Source organism: Acinonyx jubatus, chromosome E2 (genome assembly GCF_027475565.1).
Source record: "Acinonyx jubatus isolate Ajub_Pintada_27869175 chromosome E2, VMU_Ajub_asm_v1.0, whole genome shotgun sequence".
Classification (NCBI taxonomy): Eukaryota; Metazoa; Chordata; class Mammalia; order Carnivora; family Felidae; genus Acinonyx; species Acinonyx jubatus.
The window spans coordinates 9801812-9826579 of NC_069396.1; the positions used below are offsets into that span (position 1 = coordinate 9801812).

General features: G+C 47.0%; 1 protein-coding gene across 1 annotated transcript in view; it reads right to left on the reverse strand.

The window, feature by feature from the left end:
• WWOX (WW domain containing oxidoreductase) overlaps nucleotides 1-20619 on the reverse strand; it is a 308278-nt gene extending 287659 nt beyond the window's left edge. Inside the window, exons 1-4 of the mRNA XM_027076510.2 lie at nucleotides 20330-20619; nucleotides 14304-14368; nucleotides 13885-13942; nucleotides 11797-11975 (exon numbers count right to left, since the gene is read on the reverse strand). Coding sequence (XP_026932311.2) covers nucleotides 11797-11975; nucleotides 13885-13942; nucleotides 14304-14368; nucleotides 20330-20436 — 409 coding nt within the window. The 5' untranslated portion in view covers nucleotides 20437-20619. The remainder of the gene's footprint in view (nucleotides 1-11796; nucleotides 11976-13884; nucleotides 13943-14303; nucleotides 14369-20329) is intronic.
• Nucleotides 20620-24768: the final 4149 nt, after the last annotated feature.

A 24768-nucleotide genomic window follows, 5' to 3' on the forward strand; every position in this document is an offset into this window, starting at 1 on the left:
TCCTCCTTGCAGGCATTGGGGGCTAACAGAGCAGAGGCTGCCCATTTGAAAGGGATTGATTATTTTCATTTGTTCAGTTCACGTGATCACCAGGAAGACGGCTTCCAGAATCAAGACGTTGCTGGCAATTTCACTGATGTCATGTGAGCAACCAGCACCCAGCTCACTCTCGCCTCTACAGAGTGGCCGTGAGCAGGCGGGGAGCGGCCTGAGCAGCTGGAGCTTAAGGAACCAGGAAGGAAAGCTTACTGTCCAATGACAGACATCTCCACCGAAGAAAGAAACCTCAACACAATTGGAGCCCGCGGCCGTTCTGCCTCTGCAGAGAGTTCCTTCTTGTCATCCCAGATTTCTGAGTATCTGCCGCCTCTGGAGGGACAGGCTCCAGTAAGACTTTCGGTTCCTTACCACCAAATCGACTGCCAAATGCGCAATAAAGTCACTTGAAATCAGGTTACCTTTCTGAACCGGGAGGGGATACCTGCAGAAACCTCTCAGCACATCCCAACAAAACGTCAAGAGATGCTCTATTAGCCCACCCATTACAGAATTAAATTACTCTCTTCCTCCTCCTCCGCCTCCCTCCAAACCTACAGCCTCCTTCTCCTGCAGGCGCCTCTTCTCTGACCACTATTGGGATTCTTTTTCCACACCTGCAAGCGTACGGTACTGTTCCTTTGCCCATTGCCTTCTAGCCGATCCTTACAAAGTAGGTGACAGCAGCAACAATTATTGTCTCGATTTGACAAGTGAGGAAAAGTAAGGCTCAAAATAGTTAAGTGGCTCGCCTTACGCTAATGACAATCTGTGTCACAGGCCAGTTCTCATCCTGACGTGTCCCCAGGAGTCTCCAATTCCTGCTTAAGTGCCGATAAAACTCTATTCAAACACCGATACGGTGTTTGGTCTGATCACGTAAACGGGATGGTAAGGTTGGACATTTGCGCAGAATACACCGGGCCGTCCTGGAAACCCTCCCAAACGCAAGTGAGCAAGCGCTCTCGCTCCATGCCCTCCGTACGAAACGTGCACTCGCTCCACGTTGTATGCTGTTCCTTGCTTTTCACCCCCAAGCTGAATAGATCATTTTCCTTCACTGCAACAAGAATACCTTGTCTTTTTTTTTTTTCCTTTTCACTTGATACATTTTTTTTCTGGATGAAGCTATCTGACCTCCAACCAAAAAATCCCTAAAAGGTTTCCTTTCACACTAAAGACAAGTCAATGCCTAAAACGGTTATTTAGAAAGGTCGTTTCAGGACAAACGCACAGATACTAAGGCAGCCTTTTGAGGATCCAAGAACCAGGAAGCTAGGAAAATACCAAACTAATTTCAGTAACCCGATCGCCTTGCCTCCCATTCCCAAAATGCCTACAGTCTACTAAGCGCCTGCAATGTTGAGCAGACAAATCCCTGGGCACTCTGGTGTTCCCATCTTTAAAAACTTTGCGAAATAGGAATGCCGGCTGTGTTTCATAGATGTGGAACGAGAGTTCAGAGAAGGGAAGTAGCTTGCCCCAAGACACTCAGATGGGACGCAGTGAGGCCCGGTCTTGAAACTAGGTCACGTCTGCTTCCTGAGCCAGTATTTCTTCTCATGCACCCTGCTGCCTCTACAGATAGAAACTCGCTACCTATCAAGCTTCCCCTGCCTGTCAGCAGAGCTATTTTCAGCAGTGGCACAGTTTCACCACGAGGGAGCCAGGCTCATCAAACGAGATAATGCACAGAAAAGCTCTGAAGAGTTATAACCATCATTAATAGAAGATCTGGGGGGACATCCACAACACCAAAATAACCAAATGTCGCCCATGGTGTCACCTTGGGACTCAATCACTGCCGTTAAGTGACCCAGTCGGAATCTTCGGGGGGGGGGGGGGTCCCTCCTTAAAAGCAGGCATTAAGCGGCAGTGCCCATGATTTGAGTTGCAGCTGGTATAACAGACAAGACAGACACTCAAAAGTTTTTACCGAAGCAAACAGGAGTTAGGCCAACTTCTTCCTCATGATGTTTCTCTTGATTGCAAGATTGAACGTGTGCTTAAAGTAATAGACACTTTCAGATAAATTAGCTTCTCACGGAAAGGGGCATTTTGAATATTAAATTATACCACATGAATGAAGCAATCAATTAGCAATCGATACATACCCAATGGTCACGAACATCAGATGAAAAGGCAATTCATAAAAGAATAAACATAAATGGCCAAATGCAGAGCTGATCGATCTAACTAATAATCAGAGATATGCAAATTTAACTAATAATCAGAGATATGCAAATTTAACCGAGACTTGAAAAAAGAAAAGCTAATCTCCAAGGTTGGCAAGGACACAGGGCAAACGCACATTTCAAATTAGCACAGTTTTCCAAGGGTTGTGGTTTGATCAAAAACCAGTGGAGACGGTAAGGTTAGGGAACGAATCCCTTGAATGGACAATTCCACTTCCGGAAAATAAAACTGCAGAGTAGTCCCAGACGGGTACAAACGTTTCATTACAAGACGTTCGTCTCCTTTCAGTGGCATCACCAAAAGCTTTTGAAATCCACCCAAATGTGCCACGGTGGGAGAATGAGAAGAACCATATAAGAAAACATGACACAGTGACTTAAATGTTGTCAGATATTTAACAGCAGGGAAAGATGGTCAGGTTCCACGGTTCAACAGAAAAATCACGGAGGGAAAAATGCTCAGAATCCCACGTGCTGAATATGAACAACTATTTCTGGCTGGGAAGAACTTGGGGTGATCCTTTGATCCTTTTTCCTTATCTGCATCCTTTTATGTTTACTCATCCGCACTTTCTAAGTTTTCCATAAGGGATTTAAACCGATAACAAAGGATTGTAAAGGACTTAAACGTGAAGGCATACGAAGCCACTCTAGCCTGACACCTGGCATATGGACAAGCTTGACTGACGCCAGCTCTCGCCCTCCCGTAAGTCTCCCCTGATCCCCAATTTACAACACCGAGGAGGAACCAGCACCCGGGCTGGCGCAGAGCGGGCTTTCACAGACTTGTTAAAATAAATGTGTCAGGGGCACCTGGGTGGCTCAGTCGGTTAAGCGTCCAACTTCGGCTCAGGTCATGATCTCGCGGCTTGCGGGCTCCAGCCCCACATCGGGCTCTGTGCTGACAGCTCAGAGCCTGGAGCCTCTTCAGATTCTGTGCCTTTCTCTCTCTCTGCCCCTCCCCCACTCACACTCTGTCTCTGTCTCTCAAAAATAAATAAACATTAAAATAAATGTGTTGACTTTGGACTGGGTGAGCTGAGAAGAGCTTGGTCGGGACTGTGCTCCCGTCCTTGGGACACGGAGGCAGCAAGAGGAGAGGGCCCGGGGCACGAGGTCAGGAGCTCTCCACTCCAGCCCCCCCAGCCCCATTAACTCAGGGGCTGTGTGACCTGGGGCAAGTCACCTCACCTCTCTGTTTTTGTTCAGACTCGTTTCAAGACGGCTGTGCGCCCTGGGGTGAGAATTAAATAAGACATGTGTGGAAGCCTTGTGAATTCTAAAGGGCTATGGATAGGAGATGATATGACAGTAATCAATAACTGCTAATCTGGAATAATTAAGTACATTTTACAGGTAAGGGTGAAAACGAAACATATTGCACTACTGTTCACCTCCATTTCCGTGCAACTACACAAGAAACTGCTTTGACCGTGATTTTGTTCCCCTTTGTAGGAGAGAGCACGCTCACAGGAAAGGCCCCGCTCCATCTACCTTGCCAGTGTGTCCCCAACCCTAGAGAAATTATAAAGAGCACTGAAATATGAGCTTCGTCACCCCGCCCCGCCCCATGTCACGCACACAAACTCTCTCTCCCGTTCTCTCCTGCTCTTGACCGCATGAGCGCACAGTCTTACGTCTCGCCTCGGGGTCCAGTGAGGAAACCTTGACTTGCTTTCGGAGACAGCACGATGGCAATCGGGCTTTGAGCAAGGCTCCGGAACACCACGCAGCACAGCCTGCTGAACGAGTCACTCACCGATTTGAAACAATTAGATCCCAACTGTGTCACACGGCTACTTAACGTAGGAGGACACTTCCTCTTCACCTCCTTTAGTTGGGCTGATACAGACCGGCCATCCCATGCGATGTAGTGCTGTCTACGAAGCCCGAGGAAGAGGACACATTTAGGCCAGAAACTCCTGCCTTTGCAATTTCAATCAACTTGCCAAAGGCTTCACTTAAGACAGCTTTGCAAGAAGGCCTACCGGCCACCCCAAACGTTATTCTGTAAAAGGCCGAGGACGTAGGTCTGAAGAGCACAGTGTAGGTGCTGCACCAAGCGCAGGAAAGGACGTGGGCCACGTCAGACTGAACAAGCCAGGACCCAGGGCGTTTCAACGGCCAGCACACCGTTAATCACAATATCTGTAATAATTCCCAGAATAACCATCTAGTTGTGACAATTTTTATTTCATAAAAAAACAGACGCATCTGTGTACGAACGACCGAAATAGCTTTCCTCCAGTGAAAACGTTCTGGGGTGTTACAAGTGTATTCACAATGCTCTCCCGTCTCCATCATCTTTAGGAGAGAAAAAGTAAGCTGCTGAGAAAAAGAATGGTACAAATAAAAAGTAATGTAACGTAGTGTACTCATTCTGTCCCCATTTGAAATTTGAAAATAAGCAGTTTCATGAAGCCAAAAGTGTTTCCTTTCCTGGGCCAAATTTCTGTTTGAGAACCGAAGCATGCAATTAATGGGTTGCCTCAAACTCTAGTTAGGGAGCCAAAATAAAAATCACACTCCTTAAGATCTTGTACACACACGGCCCTGGTACTTGCTTCACCTTAAGTATTTGGTTTCATATGGCCTCTCTTATTTAAGAAACATATACTGGATCCAAAAGGACATAGTTTCTACTAGTACAAAAACATATCATTAATAAACAGTTTAATTACAAATAAATTATATAATACTGCATAAGGCTGAGGTGGCAGGGGCAAGGAAACTATGTTCTTAGAAAAAATTCTAAGATCACCAAGGCATTCTAAATGAACCTTAAACAGAGGCATTAATATTTAAATATTACAATTTCTACTTAGAAAAAAAAAATCACATTATTGATAGGCCAGCACACTCAAAACCAATAATGTCACAAAAACACATGCCCTTGTGTAATCTGGCAGAACAGGGCTGCTCCTTGAACACAATGGACCTTTTTATTAAATGGACCTCTTCATCCTTGGCATTTTATACAAAAAAACAAAACCCAGAAAAAAAAAAAGGGGGAGAAAAGGAAAAAGAAACAAACATGACACCAGGAACACTCTTCAGTTTGAACTCTTTCACCGAGAAGCACAGGGACTAAAAGATATGTTAGGAAACTAAAAGGCATTATTTAACAAAAATGAAAGCAAGACCAGCTGAGGAGGAAAACTATATTCAGCAGCCAGCGACCGCTTTTGTTTAACGGTATCAAAGAGCAACAGAGCCCTCTAGTGGAGGAAAGACAGAACTGTATGAAGACCTTTCTCTTCCAGGCTAATTTATTCCAGAAAATATGCACAACACTTTCTCCAGAAAAATCACTATGTCACTGTAGTCTGGAAAACCAAAAGATCTAAATACTTAAACTGGGTATTATGTGAAATAATTTCCAAAGTTTCAAACTTTGTAAAACACCTGCAACCTCAAATCAGGGTAGAAATCCTATTTTTTAAATATTTGCTCTAGATTATGATTTTGAACCATTCTGTCATTGAACAATAACTCATATGACCCTCTCTTGTTATAATGGCACTGAAACAAATGATTTAAAATCTAAACCTACATGCAAGTATGAAATTCCACTCTTAGATGACAAAAGACTTTGGGATCTACAAAAAAAAAAAAAATATGTACCAACTTACACACAATTTATAGGTTATTATATGTTTATATATACTTAAATATCCTTTGTATATTACCAATTATGAGATGAGGCTCATTAGAATATCTCAATTGGTCTCTTCCTTTAGATATATAGCTTTCTTAAGATTTCCACATACTGTGAGCTAGATCATGTGATCTCCGTGGACATTCAGTGTCTAAGAATATTTCAGCGTAAAATGGTCATTTAATCCATAAGGTACTAATTCTCAATTTTATGTGATATCATTCAGGCACTTTTTTTTAATATTGCCAAAAATCTCAAAATGGTTTTGGAACAAAATAATTTTAAAGCCTTTTTACTTAATATACAGGTATATTTTAGCATAAAAGAAAAGTGGTCACAAAAGTTTTTCATTTAAAATGAGAGTTTAAATTTCTAAAAGGTTATTTAGATCATTTCAGAAATTATCTCTCTCCAAATGAGCACCAGTTTCTTAAAAAGAAGATAAATGCCAAGATCCCACTATTCTGAGTTGTACTGACAGTCGGGAAAGGAAAGGAAGCATTTCAGCCTCCCAAGTGCAATGACAATGACCCTGTACGAGTACATTCTGACAAAGAAAATGACTCCCAAGTTAGTCGCAGGCCTTGGATTTATGGGAGCTTTGGGAATAACTGGGGGGCAAAAAAAGTAAACGTATGGTTTAGGACAGAAGGCAAAATTTAGTAACACTAGGTGTGGAAAAGAGAGCAAAGAACTGAAGGCATAAAAGAAGTCAGTCCAGTTCCTAAAGGTGAAGTGTAGGTGTAAAATCCTCAGAATACACTTCTGTACGTGAAGAAGATACTTTGCCTGTATTACTGTCGAACTGGTAGAATTTATACTAGATACGAATTCATCATGGAGGTGACCAGAGGGATAAAAGAACACGGCAACTATGCTTTGCACCATAATTTCAACACATGATTTAGGAACGGGACCCCAAGCTTTAAAATACGCGCTCTCAAAAGCCAAAACGATCAATTTCAATGTCATACTCTAATGTCATTTTGGGATTCCAACATGAAAATCTGATACCTTCATTTTGTTTTAGGAGAACAAATTTAGGGGGGATTTTCACAGCTTGAGCATTGAGCATACCCATTATCTAAAAATGGATCAATTTCGTTATTTAAATAAATACACATCATCAGAATCCCTGTAATAAAACACAGGGAGGTGATTATATAACATAAATACCAACAGAAAGTGAAGCGTAAGTCCTAAAACACACTTCACTGTATATACCAAGGTGGCCAGCCAGTATTTCTTCAGGGAACAAAAGTTTTATTCCTGGTGATGAGTTCTGCGGCTCACAAATCGAAAGCAGACCAGGCTATCCTAGATCTAAGGTCACGACATCTGATGCAGCCCAATGTTATGAAGGTTCAAAAGGTCAAAGGAACTTTTCAACTTGAATCAACTCCGGAAGGGATTGAAAAATCAAATTTAACTAGTGGCGGTTTAAGGCCACAAGGAGAAACTTTCAGCATCATTGCCAATGAACATCACACTGAAAGTATCTCGTTTGCTCATAGCTGTGACTAGTTTTTAAGTGGACATTTGACAAAATCTGGTCTCACTCCTTAAACATGATCGTGCTGCCTGCTCGTGGCAGCAGAGTGCGTGAGTCCCAACAAAAGCCCCTGCTAACGGGAGACCGTCAACAGGGAGGGCGCTGTCCCACACTGGGTGCTCAGCGAACCCCTCACTGGAAGAACCCTGCCTCTGACGGGCACGTGTCAGCCCGCAGATCCAAGAAGGAGGCACTTCGGACGGAACCATCTACACGCAGAGCCGAATCAGGGCGACTGCCAGGTTGAGTCTAGAAAAGCAGCGATGGGGTCCTCCAGGGTGGGAAATCCTAGCCTAACCCATCCCCTCTCCCGAGATTCCCGGTGAGGTGTGTATTTAACGATCACCGTTAAATGGCGGCAGCCATGTCCACTCGGCTTTACCAAATCGAAGCCAGCAAACAAGTCACTAGGTCCAGAGAGTCGCCACTCAGCCGACCCTCCCTGCTCAGCGCCACGCCGAGCACAAACGGAAAGCAGCTCCTCCCCCGTGTCTACTGCTTAGCGGTCGCGACTGTGGGGTTCCAGGCCTCTTGGTTTGCTAGAAGAAGCTCTGGGTGAAGAGATGGCTTCCCCCGGGGCACTGAGAGGCTGATCTCCACAGAGAGGGGTCCAAGCTACAGCTCTCAATCTACAAAGGTCTTCGGGTTCAGAACGCTGGTTGGACAAAGGTCAAGGAGAGAAGAGCGTTAGTTTCCGAGGAGACAGCTTCCGAATGCTGCGAACGCTTGCAGCTCCCTAAAAAAGGGGGACAGAGCTGAAGCCGGGGGTGCAAGCCACGGGCGGGATGTCCCCAGCAGTTACACACAGTGAGCGGGCATCAATGTATCTAAATTTTATCTAAACTGTGGCTAATTTAGAGAATGTTGGGGTGACATCATGTTAAAGGGATTACCATCATTTAATGCAGGTGGCAAACTCTCTCTGTAAAGGACCAGAGAGTAAATATTTCAGGCTTTGCAAAGACATATGGTCTCTACCGTGATTACTCAGTTTTGCTGATAACACGAAAACAGCCACAGACAAAATGGAAACAAACGGGAGTGGCCGTGTTCCAATAAAACTTGACTTACAAAATCAGACACCAGTGAGACTTAGCCCACCAGCCAGGGTCTGCCAACCCCGAGTCTAGATAGCTGAAATGCCTCAGCAGCAATGCCTGGTTACAGACGTGAAGTGTGAAAACAAAGATTTCAAGAACGCATAATGCTTTGTGCCGACATCTCTTCAGAATCCTTCTATCTCCCCGAATCATTCTGATCTTTTTGAGCTGAATTAAGTGGGAATCCCTCCAAACGCCTTACTTAGTACTACAAACTATTGAAAATTCGAAAAACTCTAAATATAGCTCTGTATCACTCACAGCCAGAGGAGGAAGACAATCACACAAAATCTGCTAAGAGGCCGCTTCAAGGTGGGCAGGCTCCCAGTGCCTCACTGAAGTTCATCAAGGAGAGGTGTCCCCTCTTACCTCCCGACCATCCCCGCCCATCAGAGAGAGCGAGCCTCACCAAGAGCAAATTCCAACAAGGCAATGCCTTGTGGAGAATTTTAAAAATATAAAAAATAAACAGTCACTGGAAATACCAGGTTTGTAAATCAGCATTTACAAAGCAAATTGGGTTACCTATGTTTTTAGGCAAGGAGTCACTGCTCCCAAAATAAACACTGCTCTGCTTCGTTCCAGCCCACACTACTCCAAAGAGAACAGACATCCACAAGGGTAAAGGCCGGACAGTTAACGCACAGTAAGGCAGGCTCCAAATTTCGGCAAGAGGAAAGTGAACACCAACACCATTAAAGCTCTGATGGAAGATGGTTCCGGAATGCCCACAAGTCTTGGAAATGAAGATGCTCAATTCACCCCGCATTCAGTTATTTCATTTGAAAAGTGGTGATAGCAATTTATAAATTGACATGTTTCACAGTTCAGGAGAAGGAAGGACTTTATCTAGAAGCCACAGCCTACTTGGGCAAGGACGCTTTCTAAGGCAGCCACGCAGGATACAAAAGCGAACTTAGGGATGATGAAAAGCCACGAGCCTCTCTTCAGCCTCTTTTCTTTAAGCCTGAAACCACTGCTGCCGAGGGAAGGTTATTTGCAAGGATTTGATTGCTCGGAATTTTCAGTGCGATATTATTTCAAAAACTAAGCATAAAAACCTTTAGCGCCACCTGGACCTAAACTTCCCAAGAGTGGAAAAGAGAGGGGCTGAGGTGTCGGCACTAAAGGCAATTTCCGAGGGGAGGCTGGAGCTAGAGAAGAAGCCGGGGGGAGGAGGGTGTTCGAATAGGAAGGGCTGGTCGCCCCAAGGCCCTCCCAGCACTCCTTCCACTGAGCTTTAGGATCCGCCACCACTGCTAACTGGACCACAGGCACCTGCCTGCAGTGTCCACCAAGTGGATTATGGACATCAGAGAGGAAGAGGCTTCAAGAGGTTCAAAGTCCATTCTAACGAACACCACATTCACTCTCACTGCTGCAGAATCCCCTCCTTTACGATGGTTACAGATCCATCAAAACACAGCTCTCTGTGTACTGTGAACCAACTCAACTAGTCCTGGATCACAATCTTTGATGCTTTCGATGCTGCAAATCTTTGGTGGAGCATTAGCCATACCCAACGGTCTGCTATCTGACGTCAGACAGAACAAAGTTTGAACTCTCGCATGGAAAATAGCCAGTAGTCACGCACCTTACTGATTAAAGGAAAAAACTGTCTAGCCAGAAGAGTAAAGGAATGAGATATTTTAGTTTCCTGGTTAACTGAGTGTTAAATAAAAAAAAAAGAGGTTTTACTTAATTCCTTAAGCACTGATTTTTTTCTTAATTACTCCACACCGTGTTGGTCCACACCTTCACATAAGAACAGTCAAGGCAATCAACACAACATATTGCTTCTTGGGTGACTGAGGATCCAGCCATTACTTTTAGCACAGCATCATCATCAATTTCCACATCAATGATGATTATATAGAATTCACCCCAATACAGAAGTTCAGAAGATATTCTGAGCCTACGATGAGGCCTGAGAGTTGATTTTAAATAAATTCCCTTTCTGGGGCGCCTGGATGGCTCAGTCGGTTGAGCGTCCGACTTCGGCTCAGGTCATGATTTCACGGTCCGTGAGTTCGAGCCCCGCGTCGGGCTCTGTGCTGACAGCTTGGAGCCTGGAGCCCATTTCAGATTCTGTGTCTCCCTCTCTCTCTGCCCCTCCCCTGTTCATGCTCTGTCTCTCTCTGTCTCAAAAATAAATAAACATTAAAAAAAAAAAATTAAAAAAATAAATAAATAAATTCCCTTTCAATTTTTAAAAATTCCATTTGCCTCTTTGCCTTCATAGACAAGCATAGTCAAGACTTCGGCTCTGGGACTATCGCCTGCTCGACTGTACAGAACGTATCTTCACCTCCCGCGCTGCCCCTGATGCTGCCGGGGGATGTCTGCGGAGGTTCAAGAAGGAGTAACTGAAAATCAAGAAGGACAGAGCAAGGAGACAATGGAGGAGGTGCACAAAGGGTGAGAAGACAAAGCTTAAGAAAGAGGTGGCCAACGAGGCGGGGGTGGGAGGACCACGAGGGGCCAAAGGGCAGAGAGAACTTGCCAGAAGACACCCAAAGGTAATTCTATGTTTTATCTGCGTCCATCACCCTGAGGATGCAAATCCTTACTCAGAGCGGTTTCGTTCTTACAGGTACGTGCACTGATGTTAGTGGATCAAAACAAAGTAAGGATAAAATCACATGGAAAGTTCCTGTACAAGCCTCTGCTCTGCCACGGTTCCTTCCGGCAGCCCCTGATCCTAAGGAAGGACACCCTCTGGAGCCATCTACCTATGACGTCACTGCAGTTGAGAGGGTTAATCCAGAGGTTAAGACAAGGACTAATTCCCCAGCTTCACAGAGGAACGAGATCCTGTTCCCAAAGGAACTCAGTGACCAGCTGAACCCTGCAGCAACCTTTCTCCCCCTATGTCATTACCAGTCAATTCTGGTTTCAAAAACCCAGGTAGCTGAAATGTGTCCTCACACCACACAGACCGGGTCAGGAGCCCTCGCACGGAACGGGCTGTCTCCAGTCCTTCAAAACCAAAATGGCCACCACCTTGTGCTGAGTGTCCAGCCCTCAGAGAATTCACAGCCGACCCCCCCCGCCCCGCCCCCAGCAGCCCCCAGCAGCCCCCAGCAGCCCTGCATGAGAACAGTGCGGTTTAAAAAGAGGCCAGCGTCTTCACAGAACAATAGCAGAAAAGGCTATCAACGCATTTTTAAATTAGATAACCACTACGAAAGATTTCATTACGGTTAAAATTTAAGGGACAAAAAATAACGACAACGACCGTAAGGTATGGCCTACCTATGCCTGAATTGGCTCCGGTGACCACAACCACTTGGCCAGTGAAATCCCGGCCCTGGAGTATCTCCATGGCGGTGGTGCTGCTGTCGTATCTCTGTCTGCTGGTCGGCTTTGTAGGATTATCATCCACAGTGAACGCCAGTCTTGGGTCCAAATAGGTGGTTCTTTTATTTATATGGCTGCAAAGGAGAAAGCAGTGAACCCAGGCATTTATAAACATGAGATAATCTTATAGTTTGGACTAGGCAAACCCCATTTTTCATGTACTAAAAAGGCTTATTCTTAACCCTGGAAAGAACTGGCATCCATTTAAGTCTGTCTTCTGGCCTCCAGAAGGATTACATTCCTGCCTGGAAAGATAATCATCAAATCCTTTTCTTCAGAAGTGCCTGTAAAATACGCTGCAGCATACAGAAAGCACTGTCTTGTATCCTAAGATCTCAAAAAAGGAGGCAGCTTTGGGATTTTTTTCTTTTTTTAATTCATGTAAATGTGGCTGTAAGATCGGTCAGCCACTCTTTTCCATAGATTTCAGGGAAATCTCTGAACCCTGTGCAAGGGCAAAGAGGGAGAAATCTCAAAATGATATTTAAAAAAAAAAAAGTGTGAACATTCTGAAGTTGTAATGATTTTCATTTTAAGACCATATTCATACCTCCTTCAAGCACTATAGTTGTGATCTGGCTTTGAGCTAAGTCTTATAGACACAAAATTAAAATACATTGGTACACACGGATTACTAGGTTACTCCTATGTAACAGATTTATTTCTTTACATTGTAAATGTACTCTCTCTGATCGGAGACAAAAGACCTCAAAGTATCTTAAAAACCATTAAGAACTAACTCTCCTGAATAGATGAGATTTTGTGACTTAAAGTTTACTTGTACTATATGTGTGCACTTAAAACGATATAGTTTAAAAATCTATGGGGCGCCTGGGTGGCTCAGTCAGTTATGCATCTGACGTTGGCCCAGGTCATGATCTCACAGTTCATGAGTTCAAGCCCCACGACAGGCTCTGTGCTGACAGCTCAGAGCCTGGAGCCTGCTTCGGATTCTGTCTCCCTCTCTCTCTGCCTCTCCTCCACTCACTCTCCTCTCTCTCAAAAATAAATAAACATTAAAAAAAAATGTTTTTTAATCTATACTTATCACCCTATAAGTAGAGAGAGCCAAGAAGAAGCCAACTTTCATTTTACTTATAACCAGAGCTGCCGCAGAGGCATTTGGACGGGCACAGTGTGAGAGGCCACAACGTGCTACGGGGCCACCAGCTGGGGCCACATGTATACACCTCTCCCAGCTCCTCCCGGACTTCCCTTTGGGAGCCTGAGAGAAGCCAGGGTGAAAGCATGTGCACCATGGGAAGGGACCTGGGCTTTCCGACCCATGCCCAACCCCAGCACTGGTTGTGGACATCATACCAGCACATCACGGTAACAGGCTCAGAGGAAAGGGGCCAAGGAACTACCCAGGAATTCAACAACATCAATGCTCAGTAGATAATATAAGTCACAGTATCTCTGTAAAAAAAATAATAATAATAGTAATAAGACTCCATGGCCATTAAGCACCACTGTCTTGAAAAATATATACATGAGAAAATGCTCACAAGATATTACATGGGAATAAAACAGGTTACTGAATAATTCACACAGTACACTCCCTACTTTTTTCTAGTTTAAGGAAAGCATGTGTATAGAAACCAGACTTGGAGAATAAATCAAAACATTGTTAAAAGTAGTTATTCCTACTGATAAGATCAGCTATATATACTACATGTTTTTCTATATTCAAGGTATATTACTTTCACAACTAAAAATCCCTACTGTGAAGCAAAACATGGGGCGCCTGGGTGGCTCAGTCGGCTGAACATCGGCCTCTTGATCTCGGCTCAGGCCAGGACCTCACAGTAAGATCAAGCCCCACAAGCCCCACGTCAGGCTCGGGGCATCAGCGTGCATCCTGCTTGGCATCCCCTCTCCCTCTGACACACGCACACGCGTGTGTGCACGCTCGCTAAATAAACAAGTACGCTTTAAAAGAAAAGAAAAATGACTGAGAATAGTTTCTATACAGCCACTTACTCGACAAAAAAAACTTGTCCGTTCTCATCGGTCTCTTGCTCCCATCCATACGGCAAGTCTGAAACACAGGAAGGCTGGCAGGTCTGTGCGCGGCAGGGGTGGGGTGAACGGACACGCGGGCCAGGGTCGGGAGGCGCCACGCCCTCCCACCCCCACCCCGAAGCCTGGCCCACCGACAAGCAGCCACGCTGGGCCACACTCAGGCCGCGTGGCCGTTCCAGAAGGCCCAAGAGAGATCACCCTCGCCAGCCCACCCCACTCTCATCGCCTCCTCCATCCTGTCCCGCGAGCTCCTCCGAGCAAGGAAAGAACCTTCGAGGAATGAGAGCGGCCTGTCACCCCTCTGACCGTGACAGTTTTCCTAGGTCATTTATGCTTTGAATACAAGGTTCTTCGCTCTATGAGAACAACATACGGACCTCCCGCTATTCGTTTTCTTTTTCCGGTTTTCGGGTGTTCCCACTGGGTCTTCTCTTCAGTGTGACTGTGAAGAAAAAAAAAAGTTAAAAATCCACAAAAAACAGTAAGTAAAGGGTTACACTTCTAAAACTTAATAAGCTGCATTAACTTCTTCTCCCCCTCCCAAACAATACTGTCTCTCAAGAGTAGTAAAGCCAGAGTTCAGAAAAGAAATACTCAGAGCATAAATGTTACTGTTTGCACCAGATCCAATTCCCTGGGTGGGGAAGAGCAGCAGCCAGAGGAAACCTCCGGCAAGAACGGCGCTGTGAGCTGCTCCAGAGGAGGAGGGGAAGGGCACTGGGAGCAGGTGTGGGTCAACCCCAGGAAGCTCACTCAGTGAAGCCCTCAGAGCGTCACAAGGGGTCTGCATTTGTTTTCGTTTTATTCCGGGATAGGTGGCCAGACTTCAGCCTAGCATATAATGCCGATATTTAGAGATCATTAGATAGAATATGAATCTGAAGTATTTATTCTTTCCACAGATGCAACTTCAAAGTGTTTTAACACTGACTCCTAATTGCTCCCAAGAGGTATTTAAGAATGTGGCAGGACAGCCCCAAAGGTCACCTAACTGCCCACCCAGCCAAGTTACTCAACTTCAGAACCTCGATTTTCCTACCCGCAAAATGGAAAGAACCCTAGAACTGATCTCAAGGAAATGCTATGAGGAAAGGTACATAAAGGGTTGAACACAGTACCTGCGTGTAAAAAGCCTCAAAAGTGCTACCTATTATTTTAAACAAATCAGATATACAAACTAGGCTCATTTTTGTGGTAAATTTGGCATTTTAGCTAACAGCATACAAAGTTATAATTAAAATCGTGAGCCAACAACAGACTAGAGACACCTGTTAACAGGTGATGAAGTGTCAGGAAAAACAGAAAATTACTGCATCAGAGAAGCAGCTGGATGTTGTAAGAGGCATTCAAAGGAGAGGCTGGATTTCCTAAAAGTTCACATACTCATGCCAAAGTAGAAAACAATGATTAATCACTGACATCTAGATGATAAAATCTCAATATTCCTTCCCCACCAATTGCTTTCAACAGAACAAACAGACAGAGCAGGAATCCACTGGAAGATGTGACACCCAGCAAGCAAGGTTCTGTGGGAAATGCCGGCTTCTGGTCTGTTTTTGCAAACGCTCAGTGGCAGGTGCAGGGTCACGGGGGACACTGGACTCGGGGCCAAAGACTCAGGTGCCTGCATGCCTGCAGTCAGCCAGTCTCCCTGCCCCACAGCCACCTCACAAAGCCACTGGAAAGGTAAGGGACGCTCTACCTGTGACAGCGACTGAACAGTGAAGTCACTGTACAAATGTAGGGTTATCAGCAGCAATGACCCACTTCTGCTTGTACCTCGGCCACCACGAACTCCTGCTTGCAGAAAGGGAGACCCTGAGTCCCCGGTAAGGACGAGCCCCTCCCCGCTGACACAGCCCCTGCGTCTCCTCGCACAATGGAGGGAGCGGCCAGCAGACAAAACGGACGCCTCCAAGGACACACGCCGTTCCCACTCTTTGCCCTGCCCTACCCCCTGCTTCTCAAGAAAGTTTACGGGGGCGCCTGGGTGGCTCAGCCAGTTGGGACGTCCGACTGCAGCTCAGGTCATGATCTCGAGGTTCATGAGTTCGAGCCCCACGTTCAGCTCTGTGCTGACAGCTCAGAGCCTGGAACCTTCTCTAGATTGTGTGTTTCCCTCTATCTCTGCCCCTCCCCAACTCACATCCTCTCTCTCTCTCTCTCCCCTCAAAATAAATAAAACATTAAAAAAATTAAACAATAAAAGTTTACAGATGTGATCATTTTCCTCTGCCTGGTGTTACGAGTAGTTTCCATCCCACAGGCAGGCATCAAATGAGCTTTGAGCCGAGCTGCTGAAAGACCTGCCCTCGAGAATCCACAAAGTGCCCCTGTGAGAGGAACGCGGACCCTCTCGGGCAGGCGTGCGTCCCCCTGAACCCTCACACACCCAGCCCTGCACCTGCCCTCGTAGCCGCCCCGATGTAAACAGGGGGAGTGAATAAATGCTTTCCAAAGGAGCTGGAAAAATCCTCGCAGAACGTGTTTTTTCTATCCTGAAAGGTTAAAAAAAAAAGAAAACAAAACAAGATAACCACTGTCACCCCCGTGTTTTTGACTTTGACAAAAAACACCCAAGCCAGCGTTTCCTGACATTTCAGCCAGATCGCTCTCTGCTGGGACCGTCCTGTGCTCTGCAGGATGATTAGCTGTATCCCCGGTCTCTACCTACCAGATGCCAATATCCCATCGTTGTGGGATCAGAAAGCATCTCCAGCTATCACCAACTGTCCCCTGAAGGACACAGTGTCCCTGGGGGAGAATCCCGGGCCTCACAGAAAAGAGCATAATTTGGTAGTAAGAATCTCAGAGCCCAAGGCTCATGATTTCTGGCTCTCCCACTCACCGGCCGTGTGCTCTTGTGGAGGTGTTTAACCGCCCTGTGCCTCAGTTTCCCCATTTGTAAAATGGGGACAGTAACACCAACTGCTTGGGGTTAGAGAGGGCTGAATGAGTTAATGTGTGTGAAGAACTAAGAACTGTGCCTTTCACACAGAAGTATTAATTTGAATAAATACATGCAAAACTTAATTAAAAAGTGTTCTTAATTGTAACCTAAAATGACTTTTTAATGAACAGAAAAGCATGACACACGTCCCCAAAGTGTTATCTTCTTCTCCTTTAAACAGAAGCCCTCTTCTGTGTTTTCTTTTTCAATAAGCTTTTTTGTCACTTAAAGAGATAATTAACAGTGATCTTAATTTAAACCAAAAGGATCAAAATTAAATTCATACCACATTACATGGATATCATCTCAAGAATGCTATTCTAGAATTTTTTTTTTTTTAAGTATAGTTAACTTGGAGGCTGAGAGCTGACTGTGAGGAGGGCTTCCGAAGAAAAGGGGGCTGGGGGTGGAGAGCCCAGAGGCACAGGTGCCTGCAGCGACAGCCGGGCACTGAGACCTCGTCCTTCCATGCCCACCTCCCAGCTTGGGCATAGAGCTGCTCTGGACCATGTGAGGCATAGGAGAAAGGCCCAACCAGCTCTCTCTGGTGCCAGGTCTGCCCTCAGGGGCAGGGTCATCCACTCCCTGAAAGCCCCGCCTGGTGGGCCTGGAGCCATGTGACATGTGTGCTTCTGACGGACCCATGGGAAAGCACGAGGCGCCCACAGAAGCCACACGATGGGAGAAGGGCAAAGCTATGAGTCCGGGAGGGGGTCTCATTAGGATCCCAGAGTCTCACTGGGAGCTACAGCCTCTGTCCTTGGAGGTGGCCTTGCTGCCATTGAGAGGAAGACCACATGAAAACAGTAAGGACGCAAAGGGCAGTCTTCTTTTAGCCCATTAGCAGTTTCCCAAACCCCAAGAGAGAACAACTAACCCTTTCAGAGTTAGAAGAAAAGGGCCAGGATGCTTGCAGGTCAAGAGAGATCAAGGGGAATCCAGGATTAGGATTGGTCAGAGGCATGCTTCTGCCTGGAGAGCTAAAGAACAGAGAGCAGGGGAAACTGGAGAGAGGGACGCCCAGTTAGGACCCAGCCAAGCCCTGTCCCTACATTCAGTGTAAACAATGGGACCACACAGGCCAGTTTGAGACCCAAAACACTGGGGAGGGCTGGGAGACTGCCTTTTTGGAGACCATACGTGCACCACTGAAAGCCCTGGCTGTGGGCCCCCAGAAGCTCTCAGAGGAGCTGGCTGGGATATGCAGACCTTATTTAGTGAAAGCAGCACCCAGACACTGGATGCCATCGAGGAAGGAAGCAGATGAGAAAGGCCACCCAACATAAGGGGAAAGGCAGGGTGACCCCAGGCTCCAGGCAAACTTGACAGGAAGCCAGGGGGCCTAGGGTAGGTGGCCAGAAGGAAGGCAGGCCCCCCACAAAGCAGCAGGCAGAGAAGGGCTCTGACAGCCAGGGCCCTGGTGATGGGCACCTTTGCATTCCAAAGCCCAGTATGCCCCCCGCTCAGCGAGGCCGGAGGAAACCTTCACTGCATGAATTACTTCCCCCACTACACAGGGACTTACTTTGTCTCCCGGGTGCTAAGCACAGGAGATACAGAGGGTAACAAGAAAAGGTCCCCCCCCTCACGAAACTTACAATCTGGGGAGAAGACAGCGCAAAGGAGGACAGTATGGCTAAAATGACTACAGGCAAGGCCAGGGACCATGACTCAGATAACAAGGGGCCGGGAGGAGGGTGCAGGGGTCAGGGACAAGGGGAAACCAGTAGCAGTTACGCTCAGCATTGGGGGGATGACAAAACCCTTCGTGCAGCAATCCAGGCAGAGGGAACGGCGAGTGGGTGCTCAGAAGCTGCCTGGAGCCTAACGGCTCCCTGTTGCCAGACTCATCCCTTCCATTCTCCAGACCCCGAGACCACCTTCCAAAAGATGAAAGACATAAACCCCCTGGCACCCCCTGGATCCAAGCCTTCGGGGGATCCCCGGGTCCTGCCGATGGAGCCCCAGCTCCCCGACAAAACGCGGACTTTCTCTGCCGCCTCAATCTTCCCACGCCTCCAGCACCACTCAGGCCACACGGAGGCCTCCGCTCCGTTTCCTCCACCTGGGCCGGTCCCGAACACGCCCAGGAGTTGGGAGGCCAACTCTCGGGCTCACCTGCGGTGTCCCCCACCTCCCCACACATGCCTCCTGCCAACAGGCTGCCACTCACTATACACAGACTGCACGGGAACCACCCACGCGTCACTCTGCCAGGTAACAACGGGTGACAACTGGGCCTTATTTATCTCAGTATAACCAGCGCCCAGCAAAAAGCCTGGCATGTGATAAAACCCCAATGTGTCGTGAATAAATCAACTCTCCAAGGTCTTCCTTTTTTTTTTTTTTTTTTTTTTCTTTTCTGGTTTTCTTTCTACCGACCAACCAAAGACAGCAGTGGCTCACAACCTGGGGTAGATAAGAATCGCCTGGTCGGATTTGACAACATACCAATGGAGGCGGGGAGGGCCCAAACCAGTTAAATGAGAAGCACTGGAGGAGGAACTAAAGAAAAGATATTTTCGACATTTTCCAGATGTTGAAAATCACTGATTTACATCCACGTTTCTCAAAGCCGATTGATAACCTGCCTTACGTGGAAAGCCTAGAAAACACAGATTCCGAACCACGGTGGGTGTGTGCGGCACGAGGGTCTCTGAAATCTGTATTTGGGGCCATTGGCAGGTGATTCTAATATCAGGCTTAAGTGCTGTCACGGCTGCAGGGTGGTTGGGGGTAACTGAAATCATTGAGCATCGAGTACTTATGAGATCTGTGCTAAGTGCTTTATGTACGCGGCCTGAATTAAAACCCTATCAACCCATTTTACAGATGAAAAAGACTGAGAGTTCTTTCAATGGCCCAAAGTCACACGCTTAATAACGGCAGAAAGGGCCTGCTACTAGTGTTTCCAAAACTTTGCTGGGAAACTGCTGGAGCTCTATTATATATGCATACTGATGTATATGTGTGTATATAGATATATGTACATACACACACACATACATAACTACATTAGGGGATTTATTTAAAATACATACTTCCAGCTCCCTGCCCAGACCCCCGAGGCATCGGCTTTTTTTTTTTTTTTTTCCGGATTTTCTTTTTTTTTTTCCGAGGGAATAAGGCCTGTTAGCCACCAGGGCACCGTGCAGCGCCGCTTCGTGAGCAGCAGAGGGCGCGCCTGAGCGCTGCCAGGTGACCCCACTGGACCCAGGGCCCAGAAAGGCTGCCGACCCCTCCTCAGGACCTCGGGGGCCTCCCCGAGGAAGCTCTTTAAGTATCACTGCCGCTCCGCGCGGCCTCGCCAGGCTGCAGCGCCGGCCCGCGCCGGCCCCGCGCAGGTGGCGTTCGGGGCAGCGCAGGGTCCGGGGCACGTGAGGCCGGCAGGGTTCCAGGTGCGGCCCCTTCCAGGTGTGTCCCAGGCCCGGCGGCCCCCCTGCGGCCCCTTACTTGGCATAGTAAACCCAGCCGTCCTTGGTGGTTCTCTGCTCCCAGCCCGGGGGCAGCTCGTCCTCGCTGTCCGTGTCGTCCAGGCCCGCGTAGCGCAGGGCTGCCATGGCGGTAGGGGAGGCGGTCGGTCACCCCCTCGCTCCGTCACCCGCTGCCGGGTCTCCGCGCCCAGGAACTCACTCCCGCTACAACCGAGCGCCGCGCGCGGCGAGACCCAAACGCTCGCGCCTGCGCAGTGCGCCGCCCAGAGCCGCTCTCCAGACTCGGTAACTGAAATCCAGTCTCCGGAGTTTCGGAGCTGCCGGGATGAAAGGGGCGTGGTCCAGGAAGAGCCCTGGTTGAGAGCACCGGAGAGGGCGCACTGCCGCTCGGCTGGAAGTAAAAGCCGGTGAACGCTCTGTGACTCAGAAGATGGAGCTGAGCTTCGTCCACCTCCCGGGCCGCAGGGAAGGGGCGTGGGCATCCAGTCACGGTCCAGAACTCCGCCCGTTGCTGAGCGACCTGCAATGACTTCCGCGTTGTTCTGGCCAATCCTGCAGGAGCTCCAGCAAATGAGCATCCTGGGAAATGTAGGCCAGGCCCAGCAGGACGAGACAGCCGAGCAGAAAGGAGGGATGCGGCTGCTGGTTTTCTGGCCTCTGGCCTCTCCTTCTAGAACGTTATAAAGAGTGGACGTTCCTGCTTAGAAACCTTCCAGAGCTTACCATCAACCCAGGCTGATTCACAAACTTCATTGTGCATGGAATCGTAACGCTGTAACGCTGGGAGCGTTAAAAAATGCGAACTCCCGCAACCTTCTAATGACCCAGACTTGGAAAAGTTTTTTCCAGGCACAGCAAGATACTGCTTATAAATAAAGGGCTAACGTTTATAAAGGGCTTAATTATGGGCCAAAAATTCATTGACTTATCTTTTTCATGTACCGGACACGTGGGCAGAGTTAGAAGAAAGAACAGAGGAATGACCGGCAGTGGAGACTGTATTGCTTATATTACAATTATTTATTTTATCTGCGTACTCCTGACGGAACTCACAGAGCACCACCACGTCTTACGCTTCTATCACCAGCGCTTAGTAAAATGCCTAGACCTACAAGTTTATTGAAGGAAAGAAATGAATGAATCAATGTGATTTCTTAGGTTTGGCCCTCGACAAATCGACCTAGTTTAAAATGAAATTCCCAATTTACAAAATGGCTCTCTCGATTCCTCTTGGAGCACCTACAGGTATTCCGTAAATGTCCTGTGTCAAAAACTGGAAGTGTATCTTTAACTTGGCCTTGCCTAAGGAGTTTTCCAGAACATTCCCCAGTTGAAACTTGCTCCCCAACTCAGCATTCCAGGGAAGTCTACTGACCAGGATTTCTGTGGCCTAGGTCTTGGAAGTATGTAAGCCTCCATCAGAGAAATTACGTATTTAAGGGGGTGGGAGGATGGGGAGGCAGGGGCCTGTGTTGTTTTTGGTCTTGTTCAAGTCCTAAAATTGATACGGCTTTGGGATTCCTGCTCTGCATGCTCTTTGGGGAAGAGACTTGCTTTCCTTTGAAGGTGCCCAACCAAGAACTAACCTAGTGAAAGTATATGTTACTTTTCACAGGTCTATCACATCTCAGATTTATCAAAACATCACTCTCCAATCCATGTGCATTTAAATAAGTTAATTAATGAGCTGCTCTTCTGCTCACCCCAATTTAAACCCTCGTCTCTGTCACCCAAGTCTATTCATTCCTTCCATATAAGTAGAGATTAGGTCACAATGCCTCCTAATGATGGGGAGGAGAATAAATGGAATCAGTTGATTAGTCTTAGTCCCCCCCCCCCCCCCGATCATAATCTATATCTCTGTTCAAGGAATGACTGCTTAGGTTTCTCTCAGGTTGCCCTCACCACAACCTCTGCTGGCACCTGTTACCTACGACTCAGCTTCAGGCCACCGGTAGTGATAGCGTATGGCGTCTTCCCCAAACTTGGTGGTGGTCCCCTTGGTAAAATTCTCCACCTCCAGGCCAACGATCTGTTCTTCCTACTATTTAAATTATGCCCTCAGGGCTTCTCGTGCCCTGAACATCAGGGTTTCTCAACCTCAGCGCTACTGACATTTGAGGCCAGATAATTCTTTGTTGGGAGGTTGGGGGAGGTCTGTCCTGTTGTAGGATATTTAGCAGTATCTCTGGCCTCTACCTGCTAGATGCCAATGGCATCCCTCTCCCCCAAGCTGTAACAACTAACAAGTCTCCAGGCTGTTGCCAACCGTGTGCCCACTTGAGAACACTGGTCTACGCTGACAGGAAGCCAGAAAATTACTAACTCACAAATTAAATGCTGAGATTTACTTAAGACATGGAACAGCCCCTTCCTGGGCAGAGATTCGCAAGGTGGGCAGATGCTGCTGGCTCAGATTGTCCATTCTCTAGCACTCCCCAAGGGCACTGGTTTCTTCGATTCCTAGTCCCTCAAAACAGGTGAGAGACATGAGCTGACAGAAGTCTGGCTGAGTGGCCCAGACAGTACTAATGGCCCCAAATGGTTATGGTGACCTCATTTTATTCCTCTCTGTGGCCTCTGTCAGAATGCTAAAGAAGTAAGACAAGCGGGCATTTGGGGACTTGTGAGGGTAGGCCTGCCACACGTTAGAGTTTACAGTCTTTTAGCTTCACTCAAACTGATACTGTTTTGGTCATACTTATTTGATTGCGAGCAACAATTCGAAAGTTTATATGCAGGGTGCACGTGAGCTCAATTAAATGTTATTAGGGCCTTTGAGAGCCCAACGACAGGTCCGTCTTTTTCCTCTCTTGGATTTCACAGTTTCTTGCTCCCCCTCTGTCTGCTCTGCTCTCTCTTTGCAGGCTTCCTCTATTTACTGACAGTTCTGTGCCCCTTGAACTCCAGCTTACACATGGCTTTGTCTTTGGTCTCACAAGGATCTATAAGAGGGCAAGCTTAGTTAGTGTATACGATTATTATGGGTTTGGAGAGCCTTAGGTTTGGGAATGAGCCACGGTCCTCAAGATGTACCCCTAAGAAAGCCTAAAGAGCGGTTTGTTCTGTTAAAGCCAACTTAATCACATTGATTGGTAGTGAGGAGATTAAAGGAAAATTCAACGTGTGGTTCTATAACTGCACACCAGATGGCCCTATCTGCCCAGGATTTGAAAGGCCAAAGACCACCCCCCACCCTTTCTGACAAGGATTTCTACATTTGAATTGTCTTTTCTCTTTGAGTGACCATTTATGCAGGAAGGGACAATTTATGACCATAGATCGATGCATTGTTGCTAAGAGCGGTTTTGTCATTACTCGCAGGGGACACAAGTTGTAGTGTAATATCCCCAGGGCCACATGTCATTAGGTCATGTCATTACTGTGATGCTGGCCATCCCTGCCCCCACAAACGCACACACAAACACCCCAACAATTCTGCAAACCGGGTACACCTGAAATCGCCATTCTTTGAGAAATTAAGCTTCATGTTTTTGTGCCAAACTCCATAGGCTAATGAGACTTAGGAAGCTTCCTGACTCTTCTGACAAACTTCTCGTTGGGGGTAACCAATAAGGAAGAATACTAGGCAGGATTCTCAGGCGAAACTGTCCTGAGCATTGTGGCCTTGCATAGTAAGGCGTGTTTGTATTTCACTTACTCATTCAAACACACAGTGAGTGAGAAAAAACTATGCCATGTGTCTGAGGAAAAAAAAAAAACGACAACAAGAAAAACAAAACATGCCCTGCATCTAGAAACCAGTCGGTTAGGATAAGACCCACAGACGTACAGGGCACCTGGGTGGCTCAGTCGGTTAAGCTTCCAACTTCAGTTCAGATCATGATCTCATGGTTCGTGGGTTCAAGCCCTGTGTTGGGCTCTGTGTTGACAGCTCAGGGCCTGAAGCCTGCTTCGGATTCTGTGTCTTTCATGCTGTGTCTCTCTCTGACTCAAAAATAAAGAAACATTATACAAAAAAAAAAAAAAAAAACCCACCTACAGGCAAAGAACTATGGTTTGAGGGTTTTAAGAGAAGTTTGAACCAAAATGTACAGGTGTACTGAGACAAGGGGGAATTTCAGGGATAGGATTTCCTATAATTCTCTTTGGGACCAAACTCAGCTAACGTCACTTATAGTGGCCAAGTCACTTAACTTCCCTTATTCTCTTATCAAGCTCTGTTTTTACAGATGAGTAAACTGGGTCACAAGGAATTTAAGTAACTTGCCCACGGTCACTCAGAGAGCAAGAGCCGGCAGGTGCTGGAATTAGAATCCAGATAAGAGGACTAGCCCCCAAACTCACCCTCTCAACCACCTTCTCCCTGTGCTTTCTTTCCACCACAAGGGGTCCCCCGTGCTGGTCCACAGATGGGTGCCCAGGGATTGCCACTCTTCCAGGGGAAAGTGAGAAAAATAAAGTAAAAGAAATGAATTTTTCATGAAACTGAACATA